This window comes from Dipodomys merriami, unplaced genomic scaffold (genome assembly GCF_024711535.1).
Source record: "Dipodomys merriami isolate MVZ:Mamm:240054 unplaced genomic scaffold, mDipMer1.0.p SCAF_1, whole genome shotgun sequence".
Lineage (NCBI taxonomy): Eukaryota > Metazoa > Chordata > Mammalia > Rodentia > Heteromyidae > Dipodomys > Dipodomys merriami.
In genome coordinates this window covers 128,570,827-128,587,934 of record NW_027202270.1, presented here as the reverse complement: position 1 = coordinate 128,587,934, position 17,108 = coordinate 128,570,827, and the positions used below count along the sequence as shown (strand labels likewise).

At 45.1% G+C, this 17,108-nt stretch overlaps 1 protein-coding gene across 2 annotated transcripts; it reads left to right on the top strand.

The window, feature by feature from the left end:
* Nucleotides 1-7,101: 7,101 nt before the first annotated feature.
* LOC138832511 (acyl-coenzyme A thioesterase 1-like) lies at nucleotides 7,102-13,380 on the top strand. 2 transcript variants are annotated; one of them, XM_070030640.1, is made up of 4 exons: nucleotides 7,224-7,914; nucleotides 9,508-9,710; nucleotides 12,142-12,329; nucleotides 12,442-13,380. In XM_070030640.1, exons 1-4 carry the CDS (start codon nucleotides 7,311-7,313, stop codon nucleotides 12,761-12,763), a joined length of 1,317 nt encoding a protein of 438 aa, XP_069886741.1. In that variant the 5' UTR covers nucleotides 7,224-7,310; the 3' UTR covers nucleotides 12,764-13,380. The 2 variants fall into 2 exon arrangements, with proteins under 2 accessions (XP_069886731.1, XP_069886741.1); XM_070030630.1 differs by having other exon boundaries at nucleotides 7,102-7,914; nucleotides 12,142-13,380.
* Nucleotides 13,381-17,108: the final 3,728 nt, after the last annotated feature.

Here is a 17,108-nt window from a genome sequence, read left to right as displayed (position 1 = left end):
TCTCCCTCCGCGCCTACTGCTGTCCCCCCGCAGTAACGGTTTTTCCCTTACTCTCCTCTCCTCAGACTGGTTTCCTCAGGACCGCTCCCGGCCTCCAACTCTCTCCTCCTTCTGGACTGTTTTCCCCTAACCTCTCCTCCCTCTCCTCAGGACCTGGGTTTTCCCCTTACTCTGCCTAACTCCCGCTAACCGCTCCCCCCCCCCCCCCCCCACTGGCCTCGGCGCACGCAGCAGCCTATATAGACCCAGATAGGCTGCGTCCCTCCCCCACGAACGGCTTCCAACCACCGCTCATGCTCCTCCCCCAAGCTGCCCCCCCTCCAATCCCAATCGGCAGCTCACCATGTGGAGCTCGACACTCCACCCCTCCAGTAGCATGCCACTCCCCTTTCAGCGGCATGCCCCGCCCCCTTTCGGTGGCTTGGCGAACCCTTCGGGTGGTGGCATCCTGTGGGGCGGTGATGTCAGCCTCTCAAAGCCCTGCTCTGTCCCGTGGCCTGGTCTGTGGAACGGTGAGTCTCGCCTCTTGATGCCCCGCCCCCTCCAGCAGGCCAGGCCGACTATTGGGCCCCGCTGATTAACGGGGGCCCCACTGGTTATTACAATCTGAAAAACAAACTTTAAAAAATAAAGAACACAAGGACTGGGGACATGCAAAGATGAGGTCCTAAGTTCATCCCCAGTACCACAAAAAGGAAAAGAAAAAAGAAACACTGGTCTTCTGGAATCTGCTTGTGAAAGGAACTTTTTTTTTTTTTTTTTTTCTGATAACAAATATTTTGGGCCCAAGGTTCTGTCTAATTGACCAAAGTCATGCTCAGGTAGTTACCAACTTTGGTTTTCAGGATAGGATGGTATTCTTTTTTTTTTTGTCGGTCGTGGGGCTTGAACTCTGGGCCTGGGCACTGTCCCTCAGCTCTTCAGCTCAAGGCGAGCGCTCTACCACTTGAGCTACAGCGCCACTTCCGGTTTTCTGGTGGTTTATTGGAGATAGGAGTCTCACGGTCTCTCCTGCCCGGGCTGGCTTTGAACCGCGATCCTCAGATCTCAGCCTCCTGAGTAGCTAGGATTACAGGCGTGAGCCACCGGCGCCTGGCAGGATGGTATTCTTAACTAACATAAGTACTGACCTTAGTGCCTGGTCTCAAGCTATAATTAGACCCATGACTCCCTTAAAACGATGAGAAGATATGTCCAAGATGGATGAAAAAGAGATGACTTGAATGATTAAAGATTAAATAGTAAGTTCCTGCTGAAGTTGGGCATGGTGGTGGATACTTGTTGTGAGCCTAGCACTCGCGGGAGATTGAGGCAGGAGGGCAGCCCAGTATATATAAAGAATTTGAGGACACCTTGGGCTATACAATGAGACTTTATATCTGGACAAACAAACTTGCTGGAAATTCCTCAAAACATTAAACATATAATTACTGCATGATCCAACAGTAGCATTCCTGAAATGTAGACCCAAAGAATTGAAAGTAGGGCCTTGAATAGACTCTTTTTTGTGTGATGATCCTGGGGCTTGACTCAGGCCATGGGCATTATCCCTGAGTTTGTTTGCTCAAGGCTAGGGCTCTACCACTTGAGCCACAGCTCCACTTCTGGCTTTTTGGTGTTTAATTGGAGATAAGAGTCTCAAAGATGGGCATAGAAAATATGACATATCTGTAGTACAATAAATAATTTTTTAAATAAATGTGTGCCTCAAAATGAGACCATTGCTTGAAATCAAGTGCCTCTCAACTCTGAGGAAAGTACCTAAAAGTTATAAGAAGGTGAGGTATGGTAATCCTTTGGAGCTAGCCACACAATAGACAAAAACTCTGAATGTAATTGCTTTTAGTTTCTTCCTCGGTGTTTAATCTTTCCTGGTTTTTGATGAACACTTAGGAAGAGGATTTAAGCCAACAAATGCAAACAACCCCTTGTCTCCAACTTCCTCAGTTCCCCCCACCTGTCCCCAGGGCTGGGGGTTGAATTTGGGGTCTAGACAGAATGCTAAGGGGAAAGCAGGAAAGATTACAGAGTCCTTGCTTCTAAGCCTTCCAGTTTCCTTCAAATTGTTCTTCATAATAAAACATCACTTTGGCATATAGTTTTTTTTGTGTGTCAGTCATGGACTTGAACTCAGGGCCTGGGTTCTGTCCCTGAGCTCTTTTGCTCAAGGCTAGCATTCTACCACTTGGAGCCACAGCACCAGTTCCAGTTTTCTGGTAGTTAACTGGAGATAGGAATCTCACAGACTTTCCTGCCCAGGCTGGCTTTGAACTGTATCTTCAGATCTCAGCCTAAGTGAGTAGCTAGGATTACAGGGGTGAGCCACCTGCACACAGGTGGGCTATAGTTCTCTGAAGCCTAATAAAAAGATAATACTAAGTGATAGCAAGAGACAAAAGGACAAATATGTATAATTCTACTTATATTAAGACCTTAGATTAATTCATACAAACAGAAACTGGAATAGTGATGGCCATGTGCTGGAGAATGGGAGGAATGGGATGTTGAGTGACTTCAGAATTTCTCTTTGAGGGCTGGGAAGTTGGCTCAGTGGTAGAGAGCTTGCCTTGCATGCCTGAGGCCCTGGGTTCAATTCCTCAGCACCACATAAGCAAAAAGAAAAAAGCCGGAAGTGGTGTTGTGGCTCAAGTGGTAGAGCGCTAGCCTTGAGCTGAAGAGCTGAGGGACAGCGCTCAGGCCCAGAGTTCAGGCCCCACGACTGGACCCCCCCCCAAAAAAAAAGAATTTCTCTTTGAAATGATAAAAAAAAAAAAAAAAACCAACTTATTGAGCTAGGCATTGTTGGTTAATGCCTGTAATCCTATCTACTCAGGAGACTGAGATAGAATTGAGGTTTGAAGCCAGCCTGGGCAGAAAAGTCCCTGAGACTCTTTTATCCATTAAGTCAACAAGCAAAAAGCTGGAAGTGGCTCAGGTGGTAGAGTGTAAGCCTTAAGTGAAAAGGCCAAGTGAAAGCATGAGGCCCTAAGTTCAAACCTCAGCACTAGCACAGAAAAACAAAACAAAAAACTTGTAGGTATGAATGATGGTGAGGGATCTATAGCAATGTGAATAAATTGAATGCCATTGAATTTACACTTAAACATGATAAAACACTAATACTGTAATGCTAAGGTCACAGGACCCCTCACAAGAAGACCAACGAGAATCAGACTTTACAGCTGTTTTATTTAAACGGGCTGCAGCTCGGGCCTTGTCCTACGCTCCAACACAGCGGAGCCTAGGAGGAGAGCCCCGAGCTAAGGATTTGCAGGTCTTATATAGGCACACAATCAACCAGCTGTTTTGATCACCACCACGTGTTGCTTTGTTAGACAGAAACAAGCAACACGTGGTCACTGCCTCAAACTTTAACCTTTCAATACCTCTGTTTTAAAGGATATAATACATTCTGATATAAAGAATTCTGAGCCAAATATGAATAATCCTGACCTGGGAACATGGATTCAAACTACTCTGAATGACATGTTCTATTGTGGAGGAGATTGCATGAGGTTTTGTAGTACAGAACAAAATAAAATCATTATTCAACACATTTACCAGTTAGATTAGCACACTGACACAACAGAGGTTGTCATATAAGCTTAATAATAAGAAGTTTAGCAGGGCACCAGTGACTCACGCCTGTAATCCTAGCTACTCAGGAGACTGAGATCTGAAGATTGCGGTTCAAAGCCAGCCTGGGCAAGAAACTCCGTGAGATTCATCTCCAATAAACCACTCAGAAAACTGGAAGTGGCACTGTGGGTCAAATGGTAGAGTGCTTGCCTTACGCTGAAGAGCTGAAGGACAGTGCCTAGGCCCAGAGTTCAAGCCCCATGACAGACCAAAAAAAAAAAAAGGTTATTAGTTGGGAGAATGTTAGACGTGATACAAAAGTTAAGTGGCTATTAAAGGGCCTAAAATAGCCTAAGATAATTTTGGCTCATGACCTATGGCATTCCATCTCCACAGTCACAATGTTCTATTCAGCTGAGATCAGGCAGTCTGCAGAATCAATACAGATGTAACTTCTTCAGAGAACTTAAGTTCACATATTTTAGCACAAATAAAATCCAAACTCTGTTTAATTATGGGTCATTCACATTTTCTGATAGAAATTTTGGACAAAAAAAGCCAGGTACCAATGGCTCATGCCTATAATCCTAGCTATTCAGGAGGCTGAGATCTGAAGATCATGGTTCAAAGCCAGTTTAGGCAGGAAAGTCTGTGAGACTCTAATTTCCAATTCATCACAGAAAAAGCAGGAAATGGTACTGTGGTTCAAGCTGTGAACAAAAGGAGGTCAGGGACAGTAACCTGGCCCAGAGTTCAAGCCCCATGACTGGCCAAAAAAAAAAAAGACAAAATAAAAACATTTCAAAGTGCTAATAATAGTTTATTTCTAGTTCTTTTTTTTTTTTTTTTTTTTTGGTCAGTCGTGGGGCTTGAACTCGGCTTGGGTGCTGTCCCTGCGCTCTTCAGCTCTTCAACTCAAGGCTAACACTCTACCACTTGAGCCACAGAGCTGCTTCCGGTTTTTGAGTGGTTTATTGGAGATAAGAGTCTCACGGACTTTCCTGCCCGGGCTGGCTTTGAACCTCAATCCTCAGATCTCAGCCTCCTGAGTAGCTAGAATTATAGGTGTGAGCCACCAGCACCCAGCTCTAGTTCATTTTTAACTTTTTTCTTTTCTTTTTTGTTGGTCGTGGGCCTGAACTCTGGGCCTTGGTGCTGTCCCTCAACTCTTCAGCTTAAAACTAGCACTCTACTACTTGAGCCACAATGCCACTTCCGGCTTTTTCTGCTTACGTGAAGAGGAATGGAACCCAGGGCCTCATGCATGCACTCTACCTGTGACCTACCTTCCCAGCCCCTGGCCTTTTCTGTTTTTATGGTGCTGAGGAATAGAACCCAAGGCCTCATGCATGCAAGGCAAGCACTCTACCACTGAGCCACATTCCCAGCCCATTTTTAACTTTTCTTTATTAAAACCATATGACTAAACTGGGCCAAGTGGTGCCATGTCTTTCATCCCAGCGCCTGGGTGGTGGCTAGCATAGGCAAAGTTAGCAACACCCTTTCTGAAGAACAATATACAAACAAAAAGTGCCTTTGCCCTGAGTTCAATCAATCAATTAAACCCAAACCTAGACTGATTTAGCTCAGTGACTAGCATGTGCAAGGCCTTGGGTTTAATCTTTAACACTAAAAAAGAAAAAAGAAAAAGAAGGTAATAATCTTCTTGTACCCAAATTTTTACACATTCTTGAATATTTCCTTATAAGGTGTTTCTAGATGTGGAATTGTGAATGAAACATGTTGGGAGCTGCTGACACTGCAGATAGGGTTCTGCAGCTGGCCAGGGGCCAACTCTGGGTATTGCTCACCTTCTCTCTTCCTCATTCTGTATTAGATGGTGTGCTTTGAACCAACAACTTTAACTAGGTTGTGACATGTATTTAGGAAAACCACTGTCTACAATTTATCCTTACTTGTTAACTTTTGTGCTTCAGGAAGTTAAGCCAATATTCTGCTTTTGTGACTATAATACTGTGTGACAAAATTCATGGCTATTTGGGTCATCAGTGTTCTTGCTCCTTCCAACCTCATCTTTCGCCTGTCTTTCTTTTCCTTCATCCCCCACCATTTTCTTTTAGGTTCTAGTGTGAAGAGGATGTGTCTTTCAAGTATTTCAGACAGATTGCTCTAAAAAGAACAGATCAGTTTATACAGACACCAGTATTTGAGTATATTTTTCCTTTTGTTGACATAAGGCATTTTTTGAGAGGCAAGTAAATCATGTGATTCAGAGCACAGGTTAGAAAATCAGTTTGCAGCTGGGCGCTGGTGGCTCACGCCTGTAATCCTAGCTACTCAGGAGGCTGAGATCTGAGGATTGCAGTTCAAAGCCAGCCCGGGCAGGAGAGACCATGAGACTCCTATCTCCAATAAACCACCAGAAAACTGGAAGTGGTGCTGTAGCTCAAGTGGTAGAGCGCTCACCTTGAGCTGAAAAGCTGAGGGACAGTGCCCAGGCCCAGAGTTCAAGCCCCACAACCGACCAAAAAAAAAAAAATCAGTTTGCAGTCTCCATTTTTTGATTGTGTGATCTTTAGTCAGTTAGGCTGTTCTTAATTTTATCATGTAAGGATTAAGAGTTAGCTTTTTTTTTGATCAGAAGTGAACACAATTTATACAGTTCCAGATTTTTCTAAAACTGTGTAGATATAAGTTATCCTTATTAAGGTACAAGGAGTTGGATGGGGCCTAATGCATACCTCTGATGAAAATTCCTCTGGTTGGAACCAATATCTTATGAAAACATGGGAAAATTTGAGATGCTCAGAATGAGTAAGAGACCATGTTTGCCTAGAAGAATAACATGAAAACCCAGTATAAGAAAATAAATAATTGCAATGTCATTTGGCTATTTTTACCCTTGTATGGAATACAGCTGGGGTCATAAAGCTAGTAAAATACCAGTATTTTTGCATGTGGGACCGATGTGGACTATAACTCACCAAATACCATTCTATTTGGTATATCTATATCTATCTATATACCAAATATATATACAACATACATTGTATATATGTATATATGTGAATAATGGTATTTGGTATTATATATGTATATATATATATATATATATATAATTTTTATTTTTTTTTGTCGGTCATGGGTCTTGAACTCTGGGCCTGGGTGCTGTCCCTCAGCTATTCAGCTCAAGGCTAGCGCTCTACCACTGAAGCCACAGTGCCACTACCTATTTTCTGGTGGTTAATTGGAGATAAGATTCTCGTGGCCTTTCCTGCCCGGGTTGGCTTTGAACCGTGATCCTCGGATCTCAGCCTCCTGAGTAGCTAGGAGCCACCGGTGCCCGGCCCACTGTTCATATTTTGAAAGAAAAGGCTTGAGAGTTAGAAAGCAATGTGAATTACTCCACACAGTAATGAAACTACACTCCAGACCTGCATGTCTTTTAGCCTTGAGTTGTTTGGCCAATGAACGCTTTGTAAGTGCCCAGATCCTTCAAAGCCAGCCCTGATTACCATCGGCCCGCCCCTGAGGGCCTGGGGAGCTCCCTGAGAATCAGCACAAGAAAGTGGCTCCCTAACTCCAGGTCATTTCCAGCAATTATCTTCGCGCCCGCTGATTGGTGGAACTCTGTCCTTCTCGGCTTACAAGAGCTGACCCTGGCTGACGCGCGGGGCACCGACTGCCGGCGGGAGGCTGCCGCTAGAGGGTCTCGGCGACTTTCTTCCTGCACCAAGTTTCAGTTCCGAGGTCTAAAATCCAGACGCAAAATGGTTGCCTCCTCTCTGGCTTTCGTGAGAGCGAGCGGGCTTTGCCAGGGGGGCCTGAGACGCTGGGCGAGGCTGTCAGGGTCCGCAAAGCTCCGGATGGGAGGCCAGATCACTCAGACCCCTGCCCGGACTGCGGCCACGGTGGTGGTGGAGCCCGCGGGCCGCGTGTGCTGGGACGAGCCGGTGCGCATCGCCGTGCACGGCCTGGCCCCCGAGCAGCCCGTGGCGCTGCGCGCGTCCCTGCGCGACGAGAAGGGCGCGCTCTTCCGGGCCCACGCGCGCTACCGCGCCGACGCCCGCGGCCAGCTGGACCTGCAGCGCGCGCCCGCGCTGGGCGGCAGCTTCGCGGGGCTCGAGCCCATGGGGCTCGTCTGGGCCCTGCAGCCCGACAGGCCCTTCTGGCGCTTGCTCAAGCGGGACGTGCAGACGCCCTTGCTGCTGGAGCTGGAGGTGCTGGACGGCCGCGAGCCCGCCGGGCCCGGCGAGCCCGAGGGCGGGCGCGTGCTGGCGCGGGCGGTGCACGAGCGGCACTTCATGGCGGCCGGGGTGCGGCGGGTGCCGGTGCGCGAGGGCCGGGTGCGGGCCACCCTCTTCCTGCCGCCAGGTGAGTGTCTGCTGACCTCGCTGCTGCTCACGTGTTAGTGCCCTGGGTCCTCTGCATTTACAAAGCAAAGAGGTGACTTGCAACGACACTGGACACTCGAGGGGTGGTAAGAAGACAGAAATGGGGAGAAGGAATTGAATGAATGGGACTTAAGGCCATGAGGAGGGGAGAGGAGAATGAAACCCCGCTTAAGTAGTTGCAGCTTTCCTTTCCTAAATTCTTTTAGAAGCTTGCTTCTCAGTGTAACAACTTTTCTACCACACCCACTGTTTTGGTTGGTGGGAAGTAGCAGTTACAATAAGAGGGAGCCTTTTCTATCAACTGGCAATGTGCTGAGATTCTTGGATAACACTTAACTGCCAATGACTCTTTAGTAATCAAGGAAAGGAGAAATAAAACTACAGAGCACATTCATTACACAGCCTCAAGGGTGACAATGCATTATCAGTCTGTCCTCACAATTGTTGACAAGTACCTGGAGGAAAAGAAACTCCTCCATACAGCTAGGAGTGGAAGTTTTCAGCTATGGTATTCAGTTAGTTTTCCGTTAGATAGATGATATGTCATTCTACCTATTCACAACCCATGGTATATCAGGAGGCAAATGCTTTACAAACAGCCCAAATGTCCACCACCAACAGACCTGATGAGTGAATGGAGGCAGATTTCCAGCTGTCAAAGTGATTGGACCACAGCTGCAAGAACCAACACAGAGGAGTCTCAAGCAATCATCTCCCCCAGACACCACATCCACAGTTCCTTCACTGAGATAAAGTTCACAAAAAGCCAAACGAGAAGGGTGATATTGTAAAGAAAACCAAGAGAAGTACACAGAATCCAGGATGGTGGGAAGGGAGAAAGGGGGCCCAGCTGCAGTGATGCCTCTCAGGTGCTTGCTGAGTTCTTGGGAATGTTAAAGACACACTTTCCCTAATGTGAAAATATCCCATACCCAGACTTATGCAGGATGAATGTAGCCTTTGGAGTCTGTGTCCATTCACTTAGCAGGCTGCATGTGAAGTTCATTGATTTTTTTTTCTAGTATCAGGCATGTATACTAGGCAAATGCTCTTCTCAGTGAGCTGTATCCATGGCCTATGAAGTGTTAATATCAAAAAGTACTCCATGCTCTTTTTAAAACTCTGTGGGGTTTTGAGATTCTGAGTGTGCAGGGAATGTGGATTTAGTTTTAGCCACTTTAGTCTTTCACCATTTTATTTTTTTATTATTTATTTATTTTGTTGGTCGTGGGGCTTGAAGTCAGCCTGGGCGCTGTCCCTCAGCTCTTCAGCTCAAGGTTAGCACTCTACCACTTGAGCCACAGTGCCACTTCTGGTTTTCTGAGTGGTTTATTGGAGATAGGAGTCTCCTGGAATTTCCTGCCCAGGCTGGCTTTGAACTGCAGTCCTCAGATCTCAGCCTCCTGAGTAGCTAGGATTACAGGCATGAGCCACTAACACCTGGCTTCTTTCAACATTTTTAACAGTGTAAAACCTGATCATCCTTATGTAGTCAGCAAATGGCTTTTGATACCACTGCCAAGAGTTTCAGGAATTGTTTACTAGTCTGCGTTGTCTTGTTTTTTTTTCCAAGAACCTGGGCCCTATCCAGGGATTGTGGACTTGTTTGGAGTTGGAGGAGGCCTCCTGGAGTATCGAGCAAGCCTGCTGGCTGGGAAGGGTTTTGCTGTGATGGCGCTGGCTTATTACAACTATGACGACCTCCCCAAGGGCATGGATACCATGCATGTTGAGTACTTTGAAGAAGCTCTGAACTTCCTGCGCAATCATCCTGAGGTTAGATCTCTGAGTTTCCTGGACTAGATAATATTCATTCATGATCTGTCTCTGGCTAGCATTGTCTTTACTGCCTCTGTGTGTATGTGTGTGTGTGTGTTGGTATAGGGGTTTGAATTTAGAGCTTTGTGGTTTCTAATATTAGAGCCTTGTGCTCTCTATTCCTCATGCCTGTCCCTCTACAACTTGACCCATACCTCCACTTTTGGCTTTGGGCTTAATTGAACATGAGAGTTTTGTTTTTGTTATTTGTGGGGCTTGAACTCAGGGCCATTTGTGGGGCTTGAACTCAGGGCCTGGGTGCTGACCCTGAGCTCTTTTGCTCAAGGCTGGTGCTCTACCATTTTCAGCCACAGCACCACTTCCTGCTTTCTGGTGTTTAATTGGAGATAAAAGTCTCATGGACTTTCTTGCCCCCAGCTGGCTTTGAACTACAATCCTCAGATCTCAGCCTCCTGGATAGCTAGGATTATAGGTATGAGCCACCAGTACCTAGCCAAACATGAGAGTTTTAAGGAATTGTCTGTCTTCAAAGTGTGATTCTCAGATCTCAGCCTCCTGAATAGCTAGATGTGTAAGTGTGAGTCAGCAGCACCTGGATGATTTTGTCAGTTTCTTTTCTTTTCTTTTCTTTTTTTTTGGGGGGGGTCCAGTCGTGGGGCCTGAACTCTGGGCCTGGGCGCTGTCCCTCAGCTCTTCAGCTCAAGGCCAGCACTCTACCATTTGAGCTACAGCGCCACTTCCTGCTTTTTTCTTTTTGCTTATGTGGTGCTGAGGAATTGAACCCAGGGCCTCATGCATGCAAGGCAAGCACTGTACCACGGAGTCAACTTCCCAGCCCAATTCTGTCAGTTTCTAATTTCATGTCTTTAATTCCTCTTTTCTTGTTGGAAATCCTAGTGTATTAAAATGTCCTTAATTACCAGTGCTGTGATGTATGAATCAAAAGGTCATTTATTTATGACATAGAACTCTGGGTTACAAGGACAGGAGTTATTCTTGTAGGACATTCAAAATCCACCAAACTACTGTTGATAGCATTGAGTGGGGTATTGAGGAAAAAGAAACAAATTTAGATAAACCTTCCCACCGATTTTGTAATGAACAGGAACAGAAAATCAGGGCAGTGGCCAGGTGCTGGTGGCTCACACCTGTAATCCTAGCTACACAGGAGGCTGAGATCTGAGGACTGCTGTTTGAAGCCAGCCAGGGGAGGCAAGACCTTGAGACTCTTATCTCCAGTTAACCACAAGAAAACTTTAAATGGCACTGTGGCTTAAAGTGGTAGAGCTCTAGCCTTGAGTGAAAAAGCTAAGGGACAGCCCAGGTCCTGAGTTCAAGCCTTTCAGCCAACAACATCAACAAAAAATGTCAGGGCAGTAGCTATTTTGGCTGAGGTCACAAATGGTCACTAATAGTGCAGAAAGTACTTGAAGGGAAAGAGCCAGTAAAGAAAACACAATAAAGGTGGAAAGGAGGCGGGAAGAATCCCAGGAGGCAGTCCTAGAGAATGGCGTTGTGATTTCCCAAGCACAAGGCAATGGTGGCCTTTGAGAAGGTCAGGGGGGACACTCAAGAACTTGAGTTCATGTGAAAGTAGGTAGATTAGGCAGTGGGAAATTGAGAATCCCGTATCTATTTGCTTCAGTGTCCAGGGAATAATGGAAGGCTGAGGGGAATGTAAGGGCTGAAGTGGCTGGAGGAGGTAGAAGTTGTGAATGACTCTGGAGATGCGGAAAGCAAAATACCAGTGATGTGTGACACTCTGAATGCTCATTGGGATGAAAGTAAGATGATCAGCACCCTTGTATATTTTTCCCCAATCCCAACACTGGCCTGACGTAGTGAACAGGGAGATTTCAGTAGACATGGCCTGTTGCGGCCAATATGAGCAAAGCCGAAGAGTTAAAGGAGTTGAGAGTGTTTGCAAGCTGCAATTACACTGATGAAGCATGAAATCTAAACTAGAAGAGGTGGGAAATTAGAACATGAGAGATAATAGCAATGAAGTAAAGAGGTGGCAGCTGAGTCTCAGGGATTTGGACATGGAAGGAATAAACCAGAAGGGCTGAGCTGGAGGTATTAAAGATAGTGTCCTGAAAATGGAATGTTTAAGTTGTGGCTTTTCAGTGATGTACTCATTGATCATAACGAGTTAAAGTTGTAGCAATGGGAGTTCAAATGGGGTAGATAAAAGATTACAAGTGTGGAGGACTAGGAAGTCCATCTAATAGATCATGATGCCATTGAAGTCACCAAGAATGGTGATGGAGAAATTGTGGAGAGGAAGGAAAATGGGAAGAATCGGTATACCTAGAGAACAGGTAGAGCCCAGAGGTAGGCCCAGGTCCACCTGAGCCAGCTGGGCACATCTCACTCCACTGCCCTGTTTGAGGACTCATTCTCTCTCTGTTTTGTGTCTCTTTCTCAGGTAAAGGGTCCAGGAATTGGGCTCCTTGGGAATTCCAAAGGAGGCGAACTCGGCCTTGCTGTCACCTCTTTCCTGAAGGGTGTCACGGCTGCTGTCATAATCAATGGCTCTGTGGCTGCTGTTGGGGGAACCATACACTACAAGGATGAGTCTGTGCCCCCTGTGAGTTTGCTCAGGAATCGAGTCAAGTTCACAAAAGATGGCATCATGGATGTGATAGAAGGCCTGCAAAGCCCTTTGGTAGAAGAGAAGAGCTTCATTCCTGTGGAAAGGTCTGACACTGCCTTCCTGTTCCTTGTGGGTCAGGATGACCACAACTGGAAGAGTGAGTTCTATGCAAATGAGGCCTCTAAGCGCCTGGAGGCCCATGGGAAGGCAAAGCCCCAGATCATCCTTTACCCTGAGGCAGGGCACTATATTGAGCCCCCTTACTTCCCCTTGTGCAGGGCAGCCATGCACCTCTTGGTTGGGGCTAATATCTTGTTTGGAGGAGAACCCAAGGCTCATGCAGTGGCCCAAGTGGATGCGTGGAAGCAACTCCAGACTTTCTTCCACAAACACTTGGGCTGAAGTTAGGAGGCACTCTAATGAACACAGGGGAAAAGATAAAAATATATTCTAAGAACATCAGTTAAAATTACTCCACTTGAAATTTTATTATTTTTTTGTTGTTTTGTTTTGGTATCTTTGTGCTGGTCCTGAGGCTTGAACTCCGCCTGGGTGCTGTTCCTAAGCTTTTGGGTTTTTTTGTTCAAAGTTAGCACTCTACCACTTGGGCCACAGATCCAGATCTCAGCCTCTTTAGGAGCCAGGAGGACAGCCACCCGTGCCAAGCTATTTCAAGTCTTTTAAGGTGTTTTTTTTCCTCTTTAAATAACATAAGTGCCTAACCAAGTGTAGTGGTACACATAATCCTACCACTTGTGAGGCTGAGACAGAAGGATCATATGTTCAAAGCCAACTTGACCTGTATGGTTTGTTTGAGACCTTGTCTCATACAATCACAAACAAAAAGTGCCTATCCAAAAAATGATGTCCGGAATGAATGTTTATTTAAAAATTGGACCAATACACACAAAGCTGTTGTGTCCTCTAATGTTTGGAAGTTTTACTACAATTATCCTCCCTCTTAGGAGTGGCCTTTTGGTGGGTAACTTTGATCTGTATCTTTTCAGATGTTATGTTTAAAGGTACATGCATGTAACAATAAAAGAGAAGCTTTTTATTCTGTAAATGTCACTTGATGGCAATCTTGTTGTTGTTATTGGTTGTTGGGGGATGAAATCTGGGCCTGGGTGCTGTCCCTCAGCTCTTCAGCTCAAGGCTAGTGCTCTACCACTTGAGCCACAGTGCCATTTCCACCCTCTTTCTGCTTATGTGGTGTTGAGGAATCAAACCCAGGGCCTCATACATGTTAGGCAAGCACTCTACCACTGAGCCAACTTCCCAGCCCAATTTGATGGCAATCTTGTTTTCATAAAATAATCAAGTACTGGGGGAAGATCATCTTTTACCTGATACAAGCCCTGTGCCACCATAGCATGTGTGACTGCCAAACCATTTCCTTCTACGAAAGAACCAAGCATCAAGGGAAGAAAACAGTGCTTCCAGCATGCACCTGCTGTGCCACACAACCCTTCTATGCCAGTAAAGGAATGAGCCCAAGCCAAAGCCTTCATAGCATTTTTTTTTTTTTTTGTAGGTCATGGGACTTGAACTCTGGGCCTGGGCGCTGTCCCTTAGTTCTTCAGCTCAAGACTAGCGCTCTACCACTTGAGCCACAGCACCACTTCTGGGTTTTTGAGTGGTTTGTTGGAGATAAGAGTCTCATGGGCTTTCTTGCCCGGGCTGGCTTTGAACCGTGATCCTCACATCTCATTCTCCTGAGTAGCTAGGATTACAGGCGTGAGCCACCAGTGCCCTTCATAGCATCTTAAGGCTCAAGTAATCTGCCAGGGTAGGTGACTAGTATTAAAGCTATAGGGGAGAAAGGATTTCCTCTTATATCTTACTCATCTCTGCATTCATCGATGAAGCCCTTATAACAAAAACAGTTTAGCAGGAGAAAAGTCATAGAAATTGATTTAATGTAAGTTTTGCATGACACAGAAGTCTTCAGAAGTGAAGTCTCAAAGGAATAGGGAAACCTAGCTATTTTATGCTTATGTTGAAGAAGTGTATAATTGTGGAGAAATCTCTTTGGACAAAGGAAGTATGATGTAAATAAAGGTGATCAACTAGAGGGAATACAGCAAGGCATAGTCAGATTCTTCTCAGTATTCCTGTCTCCCCCCCCCCTTATTTTTATTTATTCATTCGTTCATTCATTCATTCATTTATTTTTATGTTTAATTGGTGGTACTGGGGTTTGAACTCTGGGCTTCTCACTTACCTAGATGGCACTCTCCCATTTAAGCCATACCTCCAGCCCTGCATTTTCCTGGTTATAAATTCTTGTGGACTTTTCTTCCCCAACTGGATTCAAACCATAAAACTATAAATCTCAGTCTCCTGACTAGCTAGTGTTAAAGGCACGAGCCTCTGGCACCTAGTTATATTCCATAAATACATCCTTCTTGCCTCCCCTCTCCAACACCCTCAACTTTTTTTAAGACAGGGTCTTGCTGCATAGCCCAGGCTGACCTCAAAATCATGATCCTTCTGCCTTAGTCTCCCTCCCCAGTGTTGTATTGCAGGTATGCATCACTATACCTGGCAAGATATGCCTTTCTCTTATTTTGTTTTGTTTTGTTTAGTAATGCTTGGGATAGAACCTAGTGCAAGTGTTCTACCAACAAGCTATATTCCCAGCCTAGAATGTTCCTTCTATACAGAGAGAGTACAGAGGAAAACTCAGCTTCTACTATGCTCTCACACAAAATTACTCCAACACCCGGATGTGCAGGGGGTTCCCACATACTAAGCAAACAATTAGTTCTTCAGCAATGATTCACCTCAGTTCTGACAGTGTCTGATCCCACAGGCTAATGACCCATATCCCAAGATGGCCTACCTCTCCCCACCAGTTAGGTCCAATTGCAAGCCCCAGTGGTTTTACCTGGCATAATGTAGTATAAACTGAGTTTCCTACAACCCCCTTCTTGAGTTCAATTAATTTTCTAGAGTAGCCCATACAAGTCAAGAAAACACAGGTTCATTATGAAAGACACAGATGAAGAGAGAACGGGTAGGGCTGCTAGTCTTCAATAGTTCTCCAAGAGGGCTACCCTTCAGGAACCTCTACATGTTCAGTCATGTAGAAGCTCTCCAAACCCTATCCCTTTGGTTTTTTTCTTTTTCTTTTTTTTTTTTTTGTCAGTCGTGGGGCTTGAACTCTGGGCCTGGGCACTGTCCTTCAGCTCTTCAGCTCAAGGCTAGCGCTCTGCCACTTGAGCTACAGCGCCACTTCTGGTTTTCTGGTGGTTTATTGGAGATAGGAGTCTCACAGTCTTTACTGCCCGGGCTGGCTTTGAACCATGATCCTCAGATCTCAGCCTCCTGAGTAGCTAGGATTACAGGCGTGAGCCACCAGCGCCCGGCTCCCTTTGGTTTTTTTCTTGTTGCTGCTGTTTTGTTTTGTTTCTGGTACCCATACTGGGCTTGAACTCTTGTTAAAGCTCTATTATTTGAGCCACACTTCCACATGCTGTTGTTTTTTTCATTGTATATATGGTGAAGTATGGACAACTATAATTTAACATTAGTAAACTGAGGTTGAAAACCCAGAAGGCCTGTCTATTCAGATTTTTTTCAGTCATCTCTATATAGTCTTGTTTTCTCCAAAATACCTCCTCAAACAGGGGTATTACGATCTTACCTGAGACAAAGCAGGTCAGAGAATTTCTGTGTAGACAACTTCAAGATACCATAATAAAGAACTCTTACAGCTCAAAGGTGAAATCATACCCTTATAAAATAGTGATGAGAAGTCTGACCTTCTCCTCAAAAGTTAAACTTACCCTTGGCATATGACCTAAAAATTCCAGTCCTAGGTATGAGTCTGAGAGAAATGAGAACATAAGACTACAAAAAACCTCATATGCAGACATCCATAGTAACATTATTCATAGTAGCCAAGAAGTGGGCAGCCATCAATGAATAATTACAAGTTAAATATACAAAGAATGGAATATTACTAGACAATAAAGAGGGAACAAAGTACTCATACATAGATGTTATCATGTAACATGGATTGCCCTTGGAAACATGGCAAGTCAAAGGAGCAAGACACATGCTCTGGGAAGAAAAGGGGGCTGAAATTGATTGTAATACCTTATATACACATGTGCAAGTGTCACAATGATCCCCCCAGTGTACCTATCATGCCAATGAATATTTTAATCAAAATAAAAGTTAAACATGAAAAAAATAAAGCAAATGAATAATTGCCAAGGGCTACACAGAGAGAATTGGAGAGGAATGGCAAGTGGACTGCTAATGAGCATAGCAATTTTTCCGGGGAGATGGAAATGTAGCAGAATTAAATAATAATGTTCAGCTTTGGGAATATGCTAAAAACATGGAAATGAATTCATTTAAGTGAATTATGTGGTATGAATTATTTAAAAATATGTACATCGAGCTGGGCACTGGTGGCTCACACCTGTAATCCAAGCTACTCAGGGAGGCTGAGATCTGAGGATCGTGGTTCAAAGCCAGCCCAGACAGTCCAGTCAGGAAAGCCTGTGAGACTCTCATCTCCAGTTGACCACTAGAAAACTGGAAATGGCACTGTGGCTCAAGAGGTAGAGTGCTCACCTTGAGCTGAAGAGCTGAGGGACAGCACCCAGGCCCAGGGTTCAAGCTCCATAACCAACAACAACAAAGACAAAAAATGTATATTGTATTTATGTATGCTTTTAGATCTTTGCTGTATGGCCTCAGATGGACTCAAACTCAAGATCCTCCTGCCTCAGCCTCCTAAGTGCTGGGTTTATAGACATGTATCACCACACCCAATCCTAACT